The 25,785-nt window shown below is 37.8% G+C and overlaps 1 protein-coding gene across 1 annotated transcript in view; it reads right to left on the bottom strand.

Annotated features, from left to right (window-relative positions):
• IKZF3 (IKAROS family zinc finger 3) overlaps positions 1-25,785 on the bottom strand; it is a gene marked incomplete at its 5' end in the record, with an annotated part of 73,685 nt that overhangs the window by 23,536 nt on the left and 24,364 nt on the right. Inside the window, 3 exon segments of the mRNA XM_084863695.1 lie at positions 2,378-2,494; positions 4,566-4,733; positions 5,598-5,858. Of these exon segments, the coding sequence (XP_084719821.1) occupies positions 2,378-2,494; positions 4,566-4,733; positions 5,598-5,858 (546 nt within the window).

The raw sequence follows: 25,785 nt of genomic DNA, 5'->3' as shown, positions 1-25,785 counted from the left end.
GACTGATATGAAGTATTTATTATACTTGATTAAACTGTGGCTTTATACATTCTGTAACCTGAAATCACCATTACAACATATTTGTTTTATTTAAATCAAAACTTGCTGACTAAGTTAACCCTTTATTTTTTTTGCTGAGACTTAAAGTATGCTGCACGCATCCATTAAACCACCCTATGAAATGCAAATTAACCTCTGTATTTTAGCATTTCCTGAATCACCTTTTACCACTAAAGATAACTAAAATACTTCTCTTAATAATTCCTAATTTGAAATTCCTAAAAAAAGATTATGGATGGGAAGTAAGGTGGTAACCTAATTTCAAAATCAATAATTTTGAGCTTATTGTTCATAGACGGTAGGGTACTGATTTTCCCCCTATTCCAGAGAATCAAGACACACATGTATACATATGTAATTGTGTTACTATATTTCTTTTGCTAATCAGATCTACCCAATAAAAGAGTAACATGCTAATTCACTTTACCTTCATGACACCACCAGCCAATCAAGAGTGAGTATGCAAATCAACCCAACAAAGATGGTGGGTTAATTTGCATACACAGGTGCCAAGGCCCAGGAGCTTGAGTTTGAAGATGTAGGATTAGATGTTCTCTTTAATTTTTCTAGCTTTAAATATTATGCTTTATTTTCATAATTTGGGGATTTCTCACAGTAAGAGCTCTGTCTATAGTATGAAATATAAAACTACAAGTAAAGATGCCTAGGTATTGCCTTTCTAACCTTAAGAATGTTGCTTAAGATGTCAAAACCCACGTTTTGGAAAGGTTTATTTTAAAGAGAGTAAATATTTCTCTTTAGAAATAAAGAGGAAATCCAACTCCTTGATAAAGCTAAAGATGCCATCAGGATAAAAAGCAGAAGCAATTCAGTTGGCCAGCTCCGAACACCATAAAATAGGCTTTATCTATAACAAAAGTTCCTCTCACTCAAAACGGGTACAATTAAACTCATGATTTCCACTCAATTTTTCCTGAGTTTCACATTATTTCTATCATCTTTTTGTAATCTTTCTGCTTTAGTATGTTTAAACTATTCAACTGCAACTATTACTGTCAAACACCAAATCTCATGAGGATTAGTTCCTAAGCAAGTACTTCAAGTGACCAAATAAAAGTGCCAGACAACCCAAGTTACAGAACCAGGATGATGGTCAGTGGGATAGGACAAAGGACAGCTGCAGAGATGCAACACAAAAAAGTTTCAGGCTGTTTCGACTGAAGAATGAAAATCAAATAAAACCACAATTTATACATGGAAAGAATTTAATGTTTCAACCAATCACCACGGGGCATAAAATTCAAAACACTGGCTACAATGTAACTAGAGAAGTATTTGACGTTGGAGCCTTGTGCAAAGAAAATCCGTGCAGTTTTAATCAACTCTGTCCTAGTCACCCTTCAGGCTGTTCCACCCTCAGTCTTTGCTATTTTAGTTCATGGCAACTGCATTCTTCATAACATCACATCCCTCATCAATCTGTTAGGAAATCCTGTTGGTGCTACCTTTAAATATATATATAATTAGAATACTTCTCACTGCTCCTACTACAACTCAGACACAATTTTCTCTTTCTTGAGTGATTGCAATGGCCTCCTAACCAGACTCTCCAAATTCCGATCTTGCCCCAAATACAATCTATCCTCAATAGCAAAGAGAGTGATTCTTTTCAAAGGAAAAGGCCCAATCATGTCACCTCTGTTCAAAACCCTTTAAAGATTTTCTATTTCATTAGAGTAAAAGTTGAAGTTTTTACAATGGCCTACAAGGTGTGATAAGATCTGGTTTCCCATTTCCTCTCTGGCCTTCTGGCCTATTACTCCAACTACACAGGACTATTTATACTTCTTCAAACTCAAGCTCCAGGGCCTTTGCACTTGCTATATCCTAGTTATCAGCAGGGCAGGACTCTGTCCGCATCTCTTTAAGTTTGTTAAATGTCTCCTGGTTGAAGCCTTCACTGACTTCCCTCAGTCCCCATTTTTTCTTTTATTTCTTATTAAATCTGTTAACATTGGCTAATAGCATTCTATAAATTTCAGGTGTACAACTTTATAATGTAACATCTGTAAGCTCTATTGTGTACTCATCACCCTAAGCCTAGTCTCCTTCCATCGCCATGTATTTGATCCTCTTTACCCTCTTTGTCTTCCCCCAACTCATCATTTTTCTTGACACTACTTACTACCTCCTAATATACTGTACACATTATTTATCTACTTTATGTTGTCTTTCCCCATGAAAATATGAGCTCCATAAGTGCATGATTTTTTTTTTTTTGGTCTTTTTATTTACTATTGTATCCCACCACCCAGAACAGGAGATGCTGTGTAGAATGAGTGTTGCATGAACTCACCGGTTTCACCAAGGTCACTGCTCTGAAGAAACGTACGGCAGCGCTCCTTGTGCTCCTCAAGGGAACTTCTCTGCTTGTAACTCCTTCCGCAAAACTCACATTTATAGGGTTTCTCAACTATAAGGAGAGCACAGGGGGCACTCAGTGACCCTCAGGGTTACAGAACAAATGGTGTATCGGAGTTCTATGAAAACTGCTCACTAGGAATGAGACTTTTGAGGGCAGCCAGAGAATTTGGATACTTTTGCAAGTGCATTATTTTTAAATTTAATAAACTGAAGTTTGGTTATGGTGTATAATGAATTATGATGTATTCTTTGAAAGGACAGTCTCCTTTCACAAATAAAAAATTTTGGATTTAATGATTATCATTGAATATAGTGGTTTGGCTCCAGATCCAATCTTGCTTCTTTAGAGAATAATATGGAGCCTTTTTTTTTTTCTTCAAGGAGGTTAGTGTGGTTTAAGAGAGAAATAGGAAGGGATCACTTATTTTGTGATATCCATCTGGTTGTAAGTAAAAATGCTCTGTGTTGTGGGAGTTAGCCATTCAGCTAGAAATTGATGGCCTTAGAGCGTTGACATATTTAGATAAATTTAGCTCATCGTTGCCAAGTGGATATAAAGTCTGCTAAATTTATAAAAACTGAGCAAGGAACTAAGGATAATTTTGAATAACAGAAATAAGGATGAATTGCAAAAATGACTTCATCTTAATTTCTAAGATGAAATAAAGGTTTCCTCAAAAGTTCATCCATACAATTCAGGCCGTTTATCATCCCAACTCTTTCAAATGCTTTATTGCTTAAAATATGTAAAAAATAACTTCAATTCTGTGTGCAGGGCTGGCCTTTCTGGTTTGTTGATAAAATATACCCCATAAAAATTTTTCAGTTTTAGAAACTGAGATTTTTATTTTCTAGTCCTCTTTCTCTGTCTAAAACAGAGCCTTTGGGACTTAACGCACTAAAAGATGCTTGTGGAATCCCAAATTAAAATAAATGTCGGTTTGCTAGGGCTAAGAATGTTAAGTTTCTGTATAAATTGGTGTCTTCTAAAATCTGTCTTAAAAATGACTACTACTGTTAGATCTTAGTTGGGGGAAAAAAAAGCAACAGAAGAGAACTATTCTAATTTTTTGAACCAAACTCAGCCCTAATTCATATTTTGAACACTAAGCTGTAAACCCTTATTTTGCTACTTATGTCTGACGGTGGGTTTTGTTGGGCTGATTTGATTATTCCTTGGTTTCTGAATTGTGATCATTTGAGGATTTGGGGCTGAGTTTTAGTCAAAGCAGTGTGTGGATTGACATAAAAACAAACCCTTTTTTTTTCTTCTTCTTCATATAAAATGTAATCAGATAACATCAAGAACATGAGGTCCCAAATTTGAAAAATAAAGTCAGTTTTATTTTTCTAGGAGGGAAAGTCTAAATGTTGAAAACAAATTCATCATCATGCTTGGTTAAAATAAGAAGTGAAAAACAAGATAGAACATTGTTTTTAATGAATTCGTATTGCTGCTCCTCTTTTAGAGATTAAAAATAATTAGGCTGATAAAGAAGAAAGCTGAGTTTATCCCATGTACACTTAAAACTAATTTAGCCCATGTACACTTAAAACTAATACAATGATATATTATGTCAATTATATCTCAATTAAAAAGAAATTTAGCCAAGACTGGCCAAAAACCTTCAAGTTTAGCCCAGAGTAGCCGAAAGTAACCACCTACCAATGATTTATACCCAGTATACAGTTTTGCATAATTTACAAACTATACAACATTGGCTTGTCCAGGCTTTGAATGAAAAGTGTGTGTGTGTGTGTGTGTGTGTGTGTTTTCAAGGAAAATAATATTTTAATAAAGTTCACCATAAGAAAACACTGATGGCTCTAATTTTTTTGGCCAAAAAAAAAGTTAAAAAGACATTTTTATAGGGCAGGCTCTTCCTGCCTGTGTTGTTCTCTAGGGGAGCAAGGATGGTAAGGAGATGATCATCCCCATTGAGCCAGACGGAGAGCAATTAATGCCTTAATGGAAGTGTAATTAGCCCTAAAGGTCTCTGCTGTTGTAACCCTTCAACGGTAGTGACAGATGAAAACCTCCCCACTTAACTCCTTCTAGTTTCTGCAATGGGCACTGAGAAACACTGACTGCATGTGGAGCGCTCCGTGCTCTCACTTACCAGAATGCGTTCTGAGATGGCCTGTGAGTGCATCTCTCCTCTGGCATGCGTAGTTGCAGAGGTGACACTTAAAAGGTTTTTCCCCCGTGTGCAGTTTAATGTGGCGGAGGAGGTTACCTTTCTGAGTAAAAGATGCTCCACACTGATTACACTGGAATGGGCGTTCACCTTTAAAAAGGACAAAAAGGAAATTTCTGATCATTGGCAAATGGTGAAGCCTATGCACAGATTAGATGCTTATGGCAAAAGTTCACTTTTTAGACAGTCTGTTTTTATTGGGGTCAGCTCTGAGCTGTATTTCCAGGCAAACATAAGACTTCCCTATGAAAACTTCCCTCTAGAAGAGAAAAAGCACTCACCTTGCAAGGCTATTTTAGTTATCACCTTGTCTTGAATCAGAACAAAAAACAGAAATAAGAGTAGCTCTAGAAGAGCTTTCTAGATGTAAATTTTTACATTACTTAGCATTCCTTTAAAATATAATCTCAACTTGAAAAAAAGAGCCACAGACTAGCTACTAAGGTAGAGAAATACTTCTTTTAAAAGTATTCTTAACAACAACAAAAAAGTATTCATAACAGGTAGAATCTATTGGGCTCAATGGATCTGTTATATTTGTATACATTTTTATAGACTATTGTCTGAAGATAAATTTTTTAAAACTGGTAATAAAAACTATATTCTTTCATCTACCAAATTTGAACCCAATATATGAGATCTGCTTTCCATAAAAGTTATGCAAAAATATAAGAAAGATGCTTAAGAAGTATACCACACAATTCAATTCCTACTTATGAACTGGAGAAAAATGCTCTCTATACTCATTCTGTTATTCATAGCATTTGCAATGTTTGCCAAATGCACTGTGAAACAGAAATAAAAATTACTGGGTAAATGGAAATGCAGAGAGGGAGACATACATCAGAATTATAGCAAAAATCAATGAAAGTAATCAAAAGTTGTCCCACGTTCATTTCTCACATGGTTGCATTAGGACAGTTTTCAGAAGAACGGATAAAGGAGATTATTTACCAGTATGGCTCCGCTTATGAACCATTAAGACATTGAAACTAATGCAGGATAATCCACACACATCACAGTTCATCTTGCCACTGGTCGGCCTGCTATTATCATATGAGACAACATGTCTCTCCAACTTAATGTTTTCATATTCATTATACTCTCTGGAATAGCTGTAAGGAATTTCAGGCTCTTCTGCATTTCCCATGGGCTCTGGCTTCAAAACATTCTCATCCCTTTCACTATATTCATCTTTCACTTTCGTTGAATCGTCTGCGGGGAAATGCAAAAAATAAACAACGATTGTATTTGGATCTATCAAAGCAGTTCAGAGAGCAGACCCACAACTGACAAATACCAAATGAAGCAAATATAAAATTGTACATAATCAAAACAAGGAAACACCATTAAGATGATCACAAATCATTGGAATTCAGAACCATAGTCAGGAAAACTTGTGCGCGAGCACGCACACACACACACACACATACACACACACACACACACACCAGCATTTTAGGCCATTCAGAAAATAAGATATAATAGATTTAGCTATGATTTCTAAAGCAACTATGAAAAAATCATTTTGAGCAACTCTTCTCCAGTACTGTGAAGAAGAAAAGTTTTCAGATCTAGTACCTTTTTTGGTGGCTTCAGTTAAAAGCCAAAATGATATGCTCTTTGGTTTCAAGAAGAAAATACTGTTTTAATTCTTCCAATGCATCCATTTTAAACCACTAAGATTGAAAGTTGAATAGTTACTACAGCTTTTCTAATTTTAAGCCATGCTTTGCCTCTTCCCTTTCCATGTAGATGAACTGCTAAAATGAGTCTTATCTATCTTGGAACTGATAAAGAGACAACATTGAAAGTAGAGGAAGCTGGCAGTACTAGTGAAATACTGTTGAGAAAGATAAAAGGAGAAGTAATTCTTTAACATAACCTTCTGAGGAGTCACTTTCATTGACATAACTAAATGGAGCCCAACCTAAGCAAGGGGAAAGGGACCTATATCAACTAAACTCAAGACCCAAGAATTGTAGGACTGGACAGGGAAGAGGGTCTGGTCTAAGTAAGCTGGCTGACCAGGTACTATCTTTAAAAGAGTTGCGACATAAGAACATAAGAAATGAACAAGGCAAATCTATGTACTGACACTAACCAAACCTAAATATTTGCCTGATGTGATGATAATAAACATTTGTAAGGGATTTTTCATATCTAAAACATGCTGCAAAAATGCTTACTTTTAAAAATATTTGTACTCTATTAGAAACTGGAAGTTATACTTCTTCATGAGGAATCATAAATCAATGGAACTTTAAGGCTGGAAGGGAATTTGGAGATTATCTAAATTCCTTGTTTTTCATATAAGAAAATCTGGGAACAGAGATATTCTTGGTGATTTGTTTAAGATTACAGGCCAGTTTACAGAATTAGAATGCTGAACTTAGATTTTGACCTCACACAATAGGCACATCAAGTCTAAGTAGCTCATTACTGACATATTCCACACTCCACACTCTCCCATCAATGGTGTAGATGTTAAAAACCAAAACACTCTGAAGAAAAGATATTTTAAAAAACTACATCCCTTCAAAAACACCAGTGAGCGCAGCTCCTATTGCCACATAGGAGGAAGTAAACTGCAGCTGTGCCTGGCTTACTAACTTCAACCAAGTTTCAATTTTCACTTCTATCAAGCTTACCTTTCCTCTATATTAACTGTGTTTGCTTAATAGAGCAAGACAGGGCCTAACCACCAACAGAGGAGCCATTGCTGCAACACTGTTCCACCACTTCTCACCACGGTTCATGGTTCACAACCTCTCTCTTTGATTAAAAGAGATGTAGGACTGCAGGACAGGGCCAACATATTTCAAATTTGCTCATCCCATGCATCTGGGTTATATATTAATTGATATCCATTTCCTAGATGGAAAGAGTTCATTCCTTTCTTTCTCTAGATAGGTCTTGCCTGCTTTCAGATGGAATTTGGTTGCTTAAGTGGTTTTTGTCTTTTTTTTTTTTTAAAGAAGGATGCACCTGAGCTGTGTACTCTCCTCCCTTCCTCCATCACTCCAGCTGTGGGTGATATCCCACCAAAGCTTGAGTGCTCATCAGTTTGCATGTAGGCGTTAAAAAGAACCTCAACGGAAAACTTCAGCTACAGAAAAAGAAAAAAAAAACACACACACAAACGAGCAGATAAAAAAGAGCCAGCAGAAAATAATCCTTTTAATTTGGGTTATAAATGTTAATATGAATAGACTAGCCAATTCCATGGTCAGTGACAATTAAAAACAAGTAAGATCAACATGTTGGATCTTTCTAAAAACACAGAACGAAAGAGAATTAGATGTTCTTTCCCTCAGGATTTTGGTTTCAATGAACTTAACTTAAAACTCAATGCTTGTCCTTTGGGATTTAGCTGTAGAACAAGTTTGAGAACAAGGACCTTAAGGGAAAATGGACAGGCATTAAAGAAGTTTCTTGGACTTACTGGACCAAAAGAGTTCTCGGTATAGATGTTGGTTTGTCTTTAAGGTCTTACCGTTATTTATTTATTTATTTATTTATTTATTTATTTATTTATTTAGAGAGGGAAGGGGAGAAAGAAACATTGATGTTTGACTATATTCTGTGCAGTGAGAAAACCTGAAGTCATTTTCAAGGTCTACCATTCCTTACTTCTTTTCAGTTGAGTCAAGCTTCTAAGCTTTCTAAATCTCTGTTTTCTGCCTAATCAAAAGAAAATAGGATTCCACTGAGTCTCCTATCTACCTTCTCCAGGACTTCTGTGAGGATCAAATGAGATGAGGCACAGGAAAACACTTTACAGACATTTGGTTAAAGTTGAAAATGTTTACACCTGGCTATAAAGCAAGTTGTGTTCCTGGGCTATAGAAACTCCAAGGAGGCTAGTTGCTAGGGATAGGAAGCTGGGAGCTGCTACATAATGTCATTATTCAGTGCCCACAGTGACCTTCAAGCTGGGCTGGGCTGTGGGCTGCATTTTGCACCATGGGGTCTCGGCAGAGTCAGCTGCAATTTGTTGGGCTGCCGCTCCAGGGTGGCAGGGCCTGTGTTTTGTGGGCACCAGGTCTGTGTGTTTTGTGGGTGCCAGGTCTGTGGTGCCATTTCTCTGTAAATGGCCAGTGCATGTCATGGCAGCTCCTGTGTTGAGCATCTGCCCTCTGGTAGTCAGTGCACGTCATAGATGGTTGGACACTTAGCATAATACACACACACACACACACACACACACACACACACACACACATACTAGAGGCCCAGTATGTGAATTCATGCACAGGTTGGGTTCCTTTAGGTGGCCTGAAGGTATGGGGCTGAAACCCACAGTCCACAGATAATAATTTAATTAAAAATTTTTTTAAATAAATAAAGAAAGAAACCTGTAGTCCAATGCTGCCTGCAGCTCCTACCTGCTGCTCCTGCTCATCCCAGCCTCACTGTGCCTACCTCGGGCTTGCACCCAATCAATTCTGCCACAGCAGCACTAACCAGCCATGAGCCTGCATCTGGCGCCCTTCCAAGGGGAGTCATCTGCAGGATCGGCTGAAATCAGCTCTCCGATATCCCTCAAGGGTCCCAGATTTCGAGAGGGTGCAGGCCAGGCTGAGGGACCCCACCAGTACATGATTGGGCCAGGGAAGGACCACAGGAGGGCTCCAGGGCGAGTCCAGCCCATCTCATTCAGTCCCGATAGGCCAGACCCCAGCAGCAAGCTAACCTATGAATCGGGGCATCTGCCCCCTGGTGGTCAGTGCACATTATAGCAAACAGTTGAGCAGCCTTAGCATATCATTAGCATACTATGCTTTGATTGGTTGTTTGGTTGTCCTGCTGTTTGGCCTATTTGCATATTACATTTTATTATATAGGATACATATATATACACACACTCACACACATATGTAAATGTCTAAAATGAAACTTGTCATCTTTGAACCCAAACCTGCTTCTAATGTATGGCTTTTTAAAATATATATATATATTTTTTATTGATTTCAAAGAGGAAGGGATAGGGAAAGAGAGATAGAAACATCAATGATAAGAGAGAATCAATTACAGCATTCCCTAAGAACTTGTTAGAAATGCATTCTCAGGCCCCACCCCAGACCCACTGAATCAGTGAGCATTTTATCAAGATCCTCAGATTCCTATGCACATTAAAGTTTGAGAAGCACAGTAGCAATACGACTAATCAGTTTCCCAAGCTTCTTCTCCGGTCTTTCCCACTCATCAACATTCTATCCAAGCTTCCAGATGCTGTTTAAATGCTTCTGCTTCCAGTCTTCCTTGATATTCTAAATTAGAAATTTTTTTCCAATTCCTGTGCTTTCTCATATATATACTTCATTCTACTTTATATTTAGCATGATGTTATTAACCTCTACAGATTCACCTTGTATAGTGAATGTGTTCATAAAATGTTATATGTAAAACCAATAATATTGTTCCACAGTTTTACCTTATACATTCAGAGATGTGTTTATCTGGCAACATCTAGACGCAAAATAATCTTTAAAATCTGGCAAGAAATATTTGAGTATACTTGAGGAACTGCCCTACAGTATCCCAAAGCCTTCTGTAAAGTGAATACAGCTTTTGTAATGTGAATAATTTTAATTTTGTAAATTCCAGTCTCTTGTTACATGTATCAGGTTTCTTAGACACACAGCTAAAATTGCCCCTTGAAAGATTAGCAAGAATCTTCATAGGCCCTAGCGATATTTTGCTTCTTAAGCCAGGTGATGGGTTCATGGATGCTTATTTTGTTATTTTTTAAACTATACATGCATTTATATTTGCCCTTTTGTAAGTATGCTACATACCACAATAAAGAATGTTAAAGGTTTCCTGAATAAATCTTTTATAATTGAACTTGTGGAGAAAAGGATATACCAAACCACAAATCGCTGATAAAGGTAATTGCTAAACATTCCCAGAGGGGAGCAAAAGATGTCTAAATTGAATATAACCTATAGGAAATTAACTTCTTTCTAAAGGAACTACTCTAGGGTACAATGCTTCCATCTTTGTCTATGTTCTGGAGGCCTCTTAGGAAGATCATACACACACACACACACACACACACACACACACACACACCTCCCCCTCTCCCCCCGAGAATTTTGTAGGCTGAAGAGAACAAAGGCTTGGCTCACTGGGGCTGATGCACATGGTTTCATTTCCTGGGGTGATGGTTATCACATGAAAGGCTTGCACTCCAGAGTAGACATTTTTGGTTTCACCTGAGACATTGCAAAAACAATGGGTCTTGGAAAGGATCCAACGTCTAAATCCTTCAGGGGCAATAGCAGTCTCAGCCAACTGTGCCTCAGTTTGTTTTTACAGGCACATAAAATGTTCTGTTGGAGAGAAGAACCTCTCAAAGATGGCAGAGAACAGGCAAGTTGGGTGTTTTAGCATGTTGTAAGTAGGAATTTCCTAGTGTAAAAAGAGGGCTCTGAATTTCCACTCTGAACTTTGAGATGTAACTGAAAGAAGGATGAAGTTTGGAAGCACAGCCTCATATTTGCCAGAGATATTGTGAGAAGGGGCAAAAAATAAATAAATAAAGGCTGTTAGACAGGGAAGACATAAAAGGGTGATGTTGTTTAAGTGTTTTACAAGGATTGGGGGTCATAACCATGAAATCCTCAGCACATGCAAAAGTCAACTGGATAACAAAGAAGCTTAATCATCTTAATGTGGCATTTTAATGATGCCACTGATTTGCTATGCCAATTCAGAGATAATGAGGCCCTAATGCTACAGATGTTCAGCCAAGCTAAAAGAAAGGGGGGTGGGCTTTTCTAGCATGCCATTTCCTAACTATCCAATTAAACAAATTGTGAAAGCATCTAAATAGTTTACCAGGTTTTGACAGCTGTTAATAGGATTTAGAAGCTCGAAGCACTAAAGAGCAAAATGGGAGATGTATGGGTTGTAGACATTTAGTCTACAGGGTTTGTTGCTATGACCCAATATAGCACACATACATGAACTAGAATAGTTTTCCTTATAAAATTAATTTCTGTTCTCTTTTCCCATAACAGCCTCTTTGTATTCTGAACAAGAATAGTGAAATTATGGGTCATTGTAATTTTCTAATGTACATTTTTATGTGTAAAGTGAGAAGGGGAAAAACAGTGATATTTTGAGAACTAAAGAATAAGAAGTTTTAATATTTGCTAACCGGTAAAATTATAAAGCTTAAATTAAAATGAAAGTTGGGGTCATTGATTTACACAATCCACTATGTCTTCATTTTTTTCTTTGTTAAAATTTAAAGGTATCTAGTAATTTTTAAAATACCTATTTTAAAGTTAGGAAAAACTGATATCAAAGATGAATCAGACCAATAAGTGATAAAATATTAGTATCTCAATTATGGTGAAATAAGAGATAGCGGTATAATATTTGGTTTGGTTTAAGTTCTCATTAAAACACAGACTTTTCAATTTGCCCTTAAAGAACACTAGCATGAAAACAAGAAGACAGCCCTAGCTGGTTTGGCTCAGTGGATAGAGCATCGGCTTGTGAACTGAAAGGTCCCAGGTTCGATTCCAGTCAAGGGCACATGCCCAGGGTTGTGGGCTTGATCCCCAGTAGGGGACTTGCAGGAGGCAGCTGATCCATGATTCTCTCTCATCATGGATGTTTCTATCTCTCCCTCATCCTTCCTCTCTGAAATCAATAAAAATATATTAAAAAAGAAAACATGAAGACAGTTTCAGTTGCAAAGGAACCAAAGAATCACCCTCAATTTTACCAATGACATTAATCTGTCTGTGTTTTTTGTTTTGTTTTTTTAATCCTCACCAGAGAGGAAAGGAGAGAGAGAGAGAGAGAGAGAGAGAGAGATCAGCTGCCGTATGTACACGCCCCGAGATCAGGGATCAAACCCACCACCCAGGTATGAGCCATGACTAGGAATCAAAAGGCAACCTTTCGGTGCACAGGATGATGCTCTAACTAACTAACCCTCTCCAGCCAGGCTAATCTTTGTCTTTTTATCTAACTATCAAATAGCTCATTCGTTGTCATAATAATAAAAATAATTTTGCTTAATAATTTCAATGCAGTTCTTTGCTTTCCCATTAGAACAAGATATTTGTTACTTTAAAAAATATTTTTTATTGATTTTAGAGAGAAGAGAGAAGCAGAGATAAAAACTTAAATGACGAGAGAGAATGATTTATGGGCTGTCTCCTGCATGGCATCTACTGGGGATCAAGCCTGCAACCCGGGCATGTGCCCTTGACTAGAATCCTGGAATTGAACCTAGGACTCTTCAGTCCACAGGCCAACACCCTAGCCACTGAGCCAAACTGGCTAGGTGACTTATTACTTTTAACAATAGGATTACACTACACATGAGCAGTCGGTAAGGTTTGAGCTGCTCATTTGGGCTAAGCTCTTCAGATATGGAACCAGGTGAATTTTTTATTTGAGTTGTATGGATTGAAAACCATGATGTGTGAAAGTTCCTTCTAAACTATAAAGAAGTGCCCTAGCTGGTTTGCCTCAGTGAACAGGGTGTCGGCCTGTGGACTGAAGGGTCCTGGCTTCGATTCTGATCAAGAGTATATGCCTGGGTTGCGGGCTCAATCCCCAGTAGGAGGCATACAGGAGGCGGCCAATCAATGATTCTCTCTCATCATTGATGTTTCTATTTCTCTCTTCCTCTCACTTCCTCTCTGAAATCAATCAATCAATCAATATATATATATATATATATATATATATATATATATGTTAAAAGTACACAGATATTAAGTAGTTTTTCATTTCCGTCCATTATAACTACAAACTTTTTCTATTGCTCATTTAACTTATGTATTATAGTATTCTAAAAAATAACTGTTATCAAATGAAAGTTAATGAATGAAAATGCATTTAATGAGATTAAGGCTTTAATTGTTGCTTCACATAATAGAGGAAAGACTAAAGTATGTACCTAGTACACATTTCAATTATAAATCCAGATGAAATTTTTTTATTTTCATTCATAATACCCTTGTATAAAATAATTTACTCTTTTTATATATATTTTATTGATTTCTTACAGAGAGGAAGAGAGAGAGATAGAGAGCTAGAAACATCGATGAGAGAGAATCACCGATCAGCTGCCTCTTGCACACCCACTACCGGGGATGTGCCTGCAACCAAGGCACATGCCCTTAACTGGAATAGAACCCGAGACCTTTCAGTTCAAAGGCCGACGCTCTATCCACTGAGCCAAACCGGTTTCGGCAATTTACTCTTTTTTTCTTTTTTTTTTTTTTTAACAGAATTCAATAAAAAAAAATTAAAGCATATTAAAACGTTATTCTTAGAAAAATCCAAAAATTGTCATCAAATATAAATAAGTTGACTGAAAATATTCTGATTGTCACAATACCAAACTCAGGATCATGAATAAGGGAAGGACTGAATTGTCTTCTACATACAAAGCCTTAAGAAGTTCTTGTTATACATATTATAGTATGTGTCATTTTATATGACAGCATGTTTATTTTCCATAAAGATGAGAAAGATCTCCAAGGCAGGGGACAGTTTTTAATAATATTTGTGACCCCAGAACCTTTCAGAGGGCCCAGCTATTATAGATATTGAATGAATGAACTATTTGGGCATCTTGAACCAATTTCATGATAATAAGACCAGGCAGGGAAGAAATAATAAGTCAATCTGGCGTACCTCTCCCTAACTTGTCTATAACATTTTATTTTTATTACTTATTTATTTATTTTAATCCTTACCCGAAGACTTTTTTTCCTCATTGATTTTTTACAGAGAATGGAAGGGAGAAAGAAGGAAGAGAGAGAAACATCAATGTGAGAGAGACACATTGAATGGTTGCCTCCCACACATGCCCTGACAAGGGCCAGGGCTCAAACCTGCAACCCAGGTACTTGCCCTTCATCAGGAATCAAACCCCAGACCCTTCGGTCTGTAGGATGACACTTTAAACACTGAGCAGTACCTCTCTAGATCATTTTGAAGGTGAACTGTAGTATGCGGAGTTTCTCCTCATGATACATCAGAATCAACCAGTTCTCTAGTTGACTTCTTTGCCCGAAGTGGTCTGGCAATAAATAGCATTTCTTACTTAAGGTATGCCAACCAGACCCAAAGGCTATAGGATTTTTGGAAGAGAAGGAAATTATATAAGAATTAAGTATTATAAAATTCTTGCTCCCTCCCCCCCTCAAAAAAAATTATTGCTCTTTTTTGCCCTGACCAATGTGGCTCAGTTGGCTGGGCATCATCCCATGCAGCAAAAAATTGCCAGCTCCATCCCTTGTAGGGGGTATGCAGAAGGTAACCGATCGATGGTTTGCTCTCACATCAGTATTTCTCTCTCCCTCTCCTTTCCCCCCTCTCTCTAAAAATCAATAAACTAAAAACAAAAAAGATTAATTAATTAAAACAAAATATGTACAAAGAGACTGTTTGGGCAGGCAGCTGAGACAGGAGCTAAAGAAAAAAAAAAAAAGAAAGAAAGAAAAAAAAGGACTCAGCAACAAAGTGAATATGTTCCTAATGAAATTTGCAAGGAGCTAGCACCTCCAAGAAGAAATGGATTACTCTTTCAAAACTATGAAAACGGACATTCGTACTAAATATGACAGCATGTCAGAAGACAGCATTTTGTCAGAGAAACGGCCCTTTAAAAAGCAGCAGCAATACACCCATTGGTTGCCCTCTAGGGACAGATGACATTAACAATTGGTGTTCTCGGGCTACAACCGCCTGGACAAATCTAAGGTTCTTCAGTGGTCAGTGGTCAGTGGGAACCAGTAGGTGCCCGAGGACTTCAACTACCATCTATAACAAGTCTTTTTACTCGGAGCATGGCTTAACCTCTTTTCTAATAAAGAGAGTGTCTTGGGTTCTGGGAGAAAAATATGTACAAAATAATGTAAAATTTACCACCTGCTATATATTATTTGGACTTTTCTTCTTCTCTGCTTCTTCCATATCCCCCCCCCCACCCCCACCCCGCCTGCCCCTGTCTCTTTCTCTCTGTCTGTCAAATAATGGAATAGAGCACTAAGAAACATGAAAAGAAACTCAGCACTCACTTGTCCTAGGTGACTGTACAATGGTAAAAGCATAAGGGAGTAAGCTATCTTGTCACTGGAACATGTTCATCCCTAGGGGTAAAGTATAACAACTGTTTAACAGCTGCCCCGGAACACTTAAAGGCTTCCAGCAAAGATGCATCCTAGTTCCACGAGAAACTGTGGAAGAAATATTGTCTGGCAGAATAAAACTAGAATGAAATCTAACCAACAAACTAAAGTACACACCCCTTTTTATTTCAAAAGGCAACTTTTAAGATCATGGATAGACCTGGGGGGGGGGGGGTAAAGACTGGGAGGAGGGAAGTAAAGGGGTGGGGGAATGGAAGATATCTGTAATATTATCAACAATAAAAAATATCTTTTAAAAGAAAAATCACAGAGAGGTTTCTACTAATAATATTCAAATAGCATCAGAATGAGTATTGGTAATAAGAAAGGAACAATATGCTATTTCCCTCTTATTTTGCCCACTGAAAATATATTTGAATGCCTTTTATTTTTAAGTTCTGATGAAAGAGCATGGGCTTTGGAGTAAGACAGAATGTCAGTTCAACTTGTATTAACTAGCAGTGTGACCTCAGCAAGTCCCTTGACTTCTGTGAATTTTTTCATTTCTTCAATGCCGGGTAATATGTACACTTAACAGGGTTGTTACAGTAATTAAAGTAGGCAAAGTAATGTATGTAAAAGCCTAGGGTAGTAGCTGACACATATCTTCGTGACCTTGGGCTACACAAAGATTTCTTAGATTTGATACTTCTCAAAAGCATGATTCATAAATGAAAATATCTTACAACTCAATAAGACAAATAACCAAATTAAAACTGGAAATGACTTGAATTGACATTTCACCAAAGACATTATACAAATTGAACAATAGGCAAATGAAAAGATGTTCAACATCAATAGTTATTAGAGAAATGCAAATTATAACCACAATGAGACACCACTTTACACCCACTAGAATGGCTATCATCAGAAACCAGGCAACAATAATTGTTGGTGAGGACGTGGAGAAAATGGAGCCTTGATGTGCTGCTGGTGGGAATGTAAAGCGGTGCAGCCATTTAGGAAAAAGTCTGGCACTAGAATAGGCAGCCTCTTAACATGGCTCCCCATGATTCCCGACTCCTGGAATTCATATCCTTGTATAATTTCCCCCCTTGAATGTGGGCTGGACCTAGTGATTTGCTTCTAATTAATAGGAAATGGCAAGAGTGATGGGAAATCACTTCTGTTATTAATTTATAAAAGATGTGAATTCTGCTTGTTCTTATTTTCTCTCTCTGGTGCTTCTCTGATGGAGTAAACTAGAGAGCCCACATGGCAAACCGAAGGCAGTTGCTAGCCAAAGCCCAGGAGGAAATGAGGCCCTCAGTCCAACACCCTCAAGGAACTGAATCTTGTCGATCACAGGAGTGAGTCTGGAAGTTGATCCTTTCTTCATCAAGCCTTCGGGTTTTTTTTTTTTTTTTTAAAGACCTCTAAAAGGATTTAGAAAACCAAACTGATAGCTAGTTATACTGATACTGACTCTGTCTCTAGAGTTCTGCTACTCATTCACTACGACTACAAGAAACATCATAACAAGTGCAGTCTTTTGAACTACTTCCATATGACAAATCCTCATAAGACTATCTTTAACTCCTTTTGGTTCCATACAACTGATTTCATGCCCCTTTCAAAGAGTGTTATGTTAAAAAACACAGAGTGCATCCCTGATTACTGTGGATCAGTGGTTAGAGCACTGGGAACCTGGTCAAGGGCATACATTTGGGTTGTAGGATCAATCCCAAAGCAACCAATGACCCATCAATGTGTCTCACTTATATAAATATTTCTCTCTCTCCTCTCCCCATCCCTTCCATTCTCTCTAAAAATAAATGGGAAAAATATCCTCACTCCTTGGATGAAGATTAAAAAACAACAGCACAAGGTGCAGGCTGAAATAACCAACTGAAATAATCCACTGTAAAAGAACAGGCTTCGGGACATCTCCCACATTTAATTACTTTATTATCAACTTCAGAGAACACCTAATTCCTGACTTTTGCTCTTCCTAAATTGTTCTAAAATCTATAAATATCCATAGTTTTCTAATTATATGACTCCTTTATAATATTTTTGCTTTATATTTCTTTTTATATGCTTTTAGACCTCACTTTCTATTATTAATAATTGAATGTGCTTTACTAGCCTTTACTATTTAATTAATGAGCACTGTCCCTGACCTGTGAGTCAGCAGTAGTATAAAGTCCACGGGGAAGCTCTCTGAGGGTTCACTGGGGCTCTCATAAGAAAATAAAAAATTACCTTTTCTATACAGTCTGAGAGAGAGAACCCTGTATAAGCTGAAGGATTAGAATCAGAAATTCAAGATGACAATGAGCAAGGAACAGTTCATATAAAAATGCCAGAGCCCTGGCCAGTGTGCTAAATGGTTAGAGCATCTGCCTATGCACCGAAGGGTTGTGGTTTTGATTCCCAGTTAAGGACACATGCCTGGGTTGCAGATTTGATCCCCATTCTTAGTTGGGGCACGTGGAGGAGGCAATCAATTGATGTACCTCTCTCACATGAATGTTTCTTTGTCTCTCTCCCCCTCCCTTCCACTCTCTAAAAAACAATCAATGGAGAAAATATCCTCCGGTGAGGATTAACAACAACAACAAAATCAATGAGGAAGAAATGTCCTCAGGTGAGGATTAACAGAAACAACAAAAATGCCAGAAATAGTTCTGGGCTCCAAGCAATGAAGAGAGGTAACAAAGGTACATTAAGTTGTGTCCAAATTTTGGTGATAGAATCATGGCCACAAGCCTAGACTGACTTAAGAGAAGCTAATTAAGAGCCTTTCCTGTTTCTCTGGGGCTGCCATGAACGTCCTTGAGGTTAACAAAGGCATGCCTGGGACTTCTGCTTTTGTAGGTTCAGGTGCAGAAAAGGCTGGTTCTAACAAATCTTGTCAATGTCTTTAATGCCATCAAGACTGACTAATACAGTGAAATATCTACTATGAGGTTACAAATTATTTTTTTAAAAATATATTTTATTGATTTTTTACAGAGAGGAAGGGAGAGAGATACAGAGTTAGAAACATCAATGAGCCAAAACCGGTTTGGCTCAGTGGATAAAGCATCAGCCTGTGGACTAAAAGGTCCTGGGTTCTATTCAGGTCAAGGGCATGTACCTTGGTTGCGGGCACATCCCCAGTAGGGGGTGTGCAAGAGGCAGCTGATCAATGATTCTCATCGATGTTTCTAGCTCTCTGTCCCTCTCTCTTCCTCTCTGTGAAAAATCAATAAAATATATTTTTTTTTTAAAAAGAAAAGAAAAGAAAAATCGATGAGAGAGAGTCATCGATCAGCTGCCTCTTGCACACCCCATACTGGGAATATGCCTGCAACCAAGGTACATGCCCTTGACCGGAATCGAACCCGGGACCCTTCAGTCCCCAAGCCGACGCTCTATCCATTGAGCCAAACCGGTTTCGGCTACAAATTATTTTAATTCGGTTTCGGCTACAAATTATTTTTAATTATTAAATCATAGGTCTCCCTAGGTTACTGTTTAGACAGCATTATTCATTGCAGAATCTAGTTTTTAAGACTGTCATTCCTACAATCTCAAATCTAGACCCAATTGCAATTGTTGGTTAAAAAGCAGATTTCAATCAGGCAGCAGAATGAGAAAACATCTGGACCTACCAGTCAGAATGAGAAAGGTCACATGTTAAATCCAGATAATCTTGTTTATTGGTATTTGAAGGTTATACACCAAGGGGTGGATTACCAGGGCCCTCCTTCAGGCCTGGCACTGACATCTTCATTCTATGTGTGTGGAACTTTAAAATCCAAAGCTTTAATACTACTGTGTTGTCATTTGAATTTTATTAAAGGAATTGTAATTTCCAAATGTAATTTTCCTAATTCTAAACCAAAACACTATGCCAACCTATTACTAGATTACTGAGTATTAGATGCTGGAGGAAACCACATAACAGAATTGTCAAGGGCAGATGATGTCTATTCTGTTAAAAACTTCCATATTTTCATCCAGCATTTTACTATGGATGAAGCATCTGCTACTTTCCCCATCAAAATTAAGAAAAGAAAAGGCTTTGAATCAGCAAGGAACAAAATAAAAAGATTGCTTTAAGACAGGTTTCAGGTCGGTGTTGAAAAAAGGGGGATTGTGCCTACCACATGACTTTTTCATAATTAATATATATTATTTTATAGCTATACAAAACTGGACCAAAATTGGTTATGTTGGCAGCAATTCATAGTCTATTACATATGAAACTATTATAAAAACAGCAAAGTTAAGATGCCTTAAGACCTCATACACTTTGGTCAGGGCTTTTTCATCTTTTCTGAGTTTTAGAATTCTTTTAAGAATTGTACTCTTTGCCCAGAAAAGTGTACACATGCCCTAGACACAAAATTTCACATAGTTTTAAAAGGTTTCTCAAATCTTGAAATCTCAGGGTGAGAATCTTTGCATTATGCCTTTAAACAGGCTCAGGTTTAAGCCGAAGGCTCCTCTGTGCTATACTTATATGACAATGGTTAGCCTTTAACTTTTTTGTGGATTATAATAAAAAATTTTAGATATCAATTTAATATATACTCTGAATAAGAAACAAAATTTTTCAAAATTTTTTCAAGGGTACTTGAATAAAAAATTTAAAGGCCTAAAAATGTTTTGTTTATTGTAAAGAATGATAGTTTTAACTGTTATTGCACCCTTTCAAATGTATCTAATGGAATATACATTTTAGTGATTTGATCTACTCCATCATAAATTTAAAAATACATACGGTTTTTAATAATAAATTTTCTCCTTAAATTTTTATTTCAATTTCACTTTTCTCATTGAATTTTATCTATATCTACTATTCTTTTAGGCTTGCACCTTCTATTGTTCATTCTGTCACATGTCTCTTCAACAATATATATAAATTAAAATTATTTTTGTTATCATGAAGTTCTATATGTTAGAAAATTTCTTCTGGATTGAGTTATTAGCATACAGTTGATAAAATATGGGTATATTACAAATCTTGATCAATAATTATTAAATATAAAAAGTAAAAATTTGGGGAATGTATCTCTTAAATGAGATGGATGAAAGAAGATGCATTTATGAAAGTTTTTATTAAAGGAATTATTCAATTGGCCCTTTTTTGGCATCCTGGAAGTATGTATTCTAGTACTTCATGGCAAAGAAGCAAGCTTTGGGATGGGTGAAAGATATGCCTCTCTTCATAGAGTGGAGAAGGATCATTGTGAAAGGGGAGGACAGAAAGGAGAACCTAACTACACTAGCCTTCTGGGGCAGAAAGTTTTAGGAAAGAACACATAATGAAATTGAAGACTGGGCAATTAATTCTCTTAAAATTATCCACACTCATGTAATCCTTGGAAAGTCTTCCACTTATCCCAGGTGGAAAAACACTGCTAAAAAAGACCACATTGTCAAGATGTACTCAATATGCTCTTCTTCCCTTTATACAACCGACAATGATTTAGTGAGCAATAGGAGCAATGCAGGGGATTGATGGATAAATGGCTGGGTAGAAAGACAGAAAGAAGAAATACTGAGCTTTTACTGTTACCCCAAACTACAGCATAAAAGAAAAAGACTCTGTCTTTGCCACCTCATCAACTCTTTGGTAAACAATAAAGTACAGTGAGACCCTGCCACCATGCAATATGTGTGGATTTGGATCCAACAGGAATGGTGATGGCCTCCAATTGTCCTCTGTTCCTCCCGTCTCTGACAGGAGCAAGCTAAAATTCTTAGGCCATGGGATTCGGTAGGAAGTGACTGCCTCATGATCACTTGGGACTTTTTAAATTTAATGTCTGGTCACTTGTGTCTAGTCTAAACTTCACTGCTGTTGCTTTATGCTTTTTGTAACAGTATCTAGCCCAAACTCCATTATTTCATTAACTTTACAATAATGTGACCTCTGTATTTAAAGATGAAAATTTTGAATCCTATCTATCTTTTTGTGGAGAGAACTCAATATACTCATCTGATCTCTAAAAACTATTCTCTTTCGTGCAAATTACAAGAAAAAAAACACACCCTCTGACAAATTATGAAAAACCATGACCTAATGAATGAGAACAGGATTTCATTCCTCAGTCTGAAGTGTGCTGGGAAATGCTTACAAATCAAAGAATGAAGGACGGGCTTTTCTTTTTTCTTTTTTTTTTTTCTGTAGCATTTGCTGATGTCAGTGGTATAAACACCATGGCCTATTTCAAGCTGCCAACATGAAGTCAGCCAGCTCACAAAATTCCTGAAAATTTAACAATGGATTATGAGCTGACCGTGGCACAGCACTGGGACTCCTCACTTATCTCTTAGCAGAGTGCCTTCATGTGGTTACCAAACTGCACCAGAGCATGCAATGGCCCAGGACATCATGCCTGGTGTCAAACTCTGAGCAGATGAACTCACTTGGCCAGGACTGCTAGGCGAGTTAGCAGGCACATACAGGTATTTCATACACCGCTAACCAACTGGACTGGGATCCATTTTATTTCCTACTCATCTGGTTTCACTGCAAGGAGGCACCACTACTACAGCTCCACAGTTAAAGAAAAGCAAAAGGAGGGGAAGAGTCTCAGAAGACCCACTAAGGACAGCGGAAAGGCCCATTTTTCTGTCAGCCGTTACAGCAGTCCATTTTTCTTTGGCAGATGTCAATTATCTTCCTCTAAGTTCCTGTGCTATTCAGCTTAGTTAAGAAAAATTCTGATGTGATATTTTTTGTTTAAAAGATTCAAGGAGAAGTGTCTGGGTTTTATCACCAACAGAACTTACCCGTTGACACAGTAGCAGCCATAACGCCTCTCTGCCCCTTGTGAGTATTTACAGAAATCCCCTGTGAGTGAACTGCTGCAGCCAAGTACTGCTGATTTTGTAAGATAACCCCTACATCCCTTGAGCAACAGGTCTTGATCTGGGCTTGAGAGATGTAATATTTTGATAAAAAACGGCACTTCCTTTTGAAGCATATACTTGCGTGTATGAGCAGTACCGCTGGAACCTCAGTGAGTGCCTAGGCGAGGCTGACTTGGTCTCTCCCAGCCCGCTCCAGCCATAGGCCCCTCCTTCGCGTATCTGAATGTAGCAGTAATTAGCATCCATAAACCGCAAATGTGGCTTGTTCTTTTCTCTCCCCTTTCAGAAGCATCAAAGTAATTTGTATTTCTCATGAGTGCAAAAAGTTGTACACCTCAAAAGAGATTGAGACTCTGACATGGAAAGCTACTGAAGATGGGAACTTTATTTCCTAAGAGGGAAAATTTTTTTCAGCACACTTTCTAATGAAAGTTCTTATCTTTGATTTAAGCTTCACATAAGGTATTGCAAGAGAGAAAATGCAAGGCCTTTCAAAAAATTATCAAATTTAACTTTTCTCATGGAATTAGGTACTATCCTAACTCTTACACAACGAAAGTACTTAAACAAATACACTAATTGATCACCACTGTACAAGTCATTAAAAAGAAATCCATTCATGAGTACCAGGTATGTATGTGTGTGTGTGTGTGTGTGTGTGTGTGTATATATATTCACACACACACACACACACACACACACACACATACATAGTACCAGGTATATTTTATATTCAGTTGTAAAAATTTGGGAGATGAAGGGTGTAGTGCATTGAATATCCCCCCAAATTAATGTCTGTCAGGAACTTCCGGATGTGGCCTTATTTGGAAATAAGGTCAATGTTAAGATGAAGTCACATTGGATCAGGATAGGCTCTGAATCCAATGACAGGTGTCCTTACAAGAAGAGAAGACAAGGAAGAAGACCATGTGTTGACAGAAGCAGGGATTGGAGTTATGCTACCACAAGCCAAGGAACACCAAGGACTGCCAGAAGCTCCCAGAAGCTAGAAAAAGACAAGCATTCTTCCCTAGAGCCTTTAGAGGGCCAGCCTTTAGAGCAGCGGTTGCCAACCTTTTGGATCTCACAGACCACCAGTGGTCCACGGACCATCGGTTGGCAAGCGCTGCTTTAGAGGGAGAAGGACTGTGCTGACACCTTGCTTGGGACTCCTAGTTTCCAGAACTGTAAGAGAATAAAGTTTTGTTGTAAGAGAATAAAGCCACTGTGGTAATTTGTTGTAGAAGCCCTATGAAACTAAGCAAAGGGGAAATGTACAAGTTAGGGTAAAGAGTTGATGCTGATGGATAGTGAGGTACATTGTGTACTTTTTGCCCCAGAACAAACTGCTAGTGAAAGTAGAAAGGAATGGTGGTTGGCAGGGTGATGCTGAAAATGGGGCCAGTAGAGTGTTCAATGCAGTGAGTTAGTAGCCAAATAAATATTCCCTAATTATTCAAAGAGAGAAAAGTAATGCCACAAGCATATGCATGTAGAATCACAACTTCAAACATACATGCCAAGACAGAATCTTTCCTTCCATATTCTAAGTGGGAAATGGCAAAGATGAGGATCCAATTTCAGAGGAAGAAGGACTAAAATAAAAAACTGAGGTTCTACCTTAGTTATGCAGCCCTTAACTGCATATCTCTCTCTCTCTCTCTCTCTCTCTCTCTCTCTCTCTCTCTCTCTCTCTCTCTCTCTCTCTCTCTCTCTCTTCTCTCTCTCTCTTAAATATATTTTCAATTGCTTTTTTTACAGAGAGGAAGGGAGAGGGATAGAGAGTTAGAAAAATCGATCAGCTGCCTCCTGCACAACCCCTACTGGGGATGTACCCACAACTAAGGTACATGCTCTTGACTGGAATTGAACGTGGGACCCTTTAGTCGGCAGGCTCTATCCACTGAGTCAAATCAGTTAGATCTCTGTCTCTCTTTTTAAAATGGTTTTTATTGATTTCAGAGAAAGGAAGGGAGAGGGAAAGAGAAAGAAACATTAATGATGAGAGAGAAACATCAGTGATGAGAGAGAAACATCAATGATGAGAATCATTGATCGGCTGCCTCCTGCACACCCCCTACTGGGGATCAAGCCCGAAACTCTGGCATTTGCCCTGACAGGGAATCAAATTGTGACCTAATGGTTGATAGGTTGATGCTAAGCCAGTGAGTCACACCAGTTACTTTTCAATTCTGTTATTTTATAATTTAGCATATATAATTTAAATATATTGTTCATATTATAGTTTTTTAAAAGTAGTGGCCTGCTGATGCTCTGTCTCTCTCTAAATATGCATAAAGAGGGGAGTCGGTGCCAGCTGCCGGGGGAAGAAGGCCTACACTTGCATGAATTTCGTGCACCGGGTCTCTAGTAAAAATATATTTAAAAAAAAATAAAATAGCCGAAACCAGTTTGGCTCAGTGGTAGAGCGTCGGTCTGCGGACTGAAAGGTCCCGGGTTCGATTCCGGTCAAGAGCATGTACATTGGTTGCGGGCACATCCCCAGTAGAGGGTGTGCAAGAGGCAGTTGGTCGATGTTTCTCTTTCATCGGCGTTTCTAGCTATCTCTCTCCCTTCCTCTCTGTAAAAAATCAATAAAATATATTAAAAAAATAAAATAAAATAAAAGGCAGAGACCTTGTTATAACCTGTTCCAAATGTATGTGACCCAGATTAAATGCCAACATTAATAGTACAGTAATCAATTTGAAGCTTAATTATGAAATAATGGATTACTTTTCAACACTAAAGTTAACATATTTCTTTCTTTCTAAATCAGGCTTAGAAAGAGAACCATTTTTTCGCTCCCAAATTATTCAGAATGGCTGAGTATACCCTCTAGTTTATACCGAGTACTGAATGACACTCCCAGAGCTCTAATAAGTGAGAAAAACTCACAGGTATTCCATCAACCCACTGACATGTATCAGAGGTAAGGTGATAGAAATAGCAAAGGCAGCTACAGCAGTTGGAAATGACCCAAAACAAGTGGATCGTGGGGGCTGAATCTCTCCTTTCTCCTTGGAAGCACTTCTGGAGCAGATCTAATTCAGAGGCTGCAAACTATTGTATGGATTCTTCGAGAAGTGCTGAATGAACAGCATAGGTTTTTACAATATTTGTTTTAAATTTCTATTGTTGAGTAGAAATTATTT

Source organism: Pipistrellus hanaki (genome assembly GCF_964339955.1).
Source record: "Pipistrellus hanaki genome assembly, chromosome: 16".
Lineage (NCBI taxonomy): Eukaryota > Metazoa > Chordata > Mammalia > Chiroptera > Vespertilionidae > Pipistrellus > Pipistrellus hanaki.
This window is presented reverse-complemented; position numbering and strand designations above follow the sequence as displayed.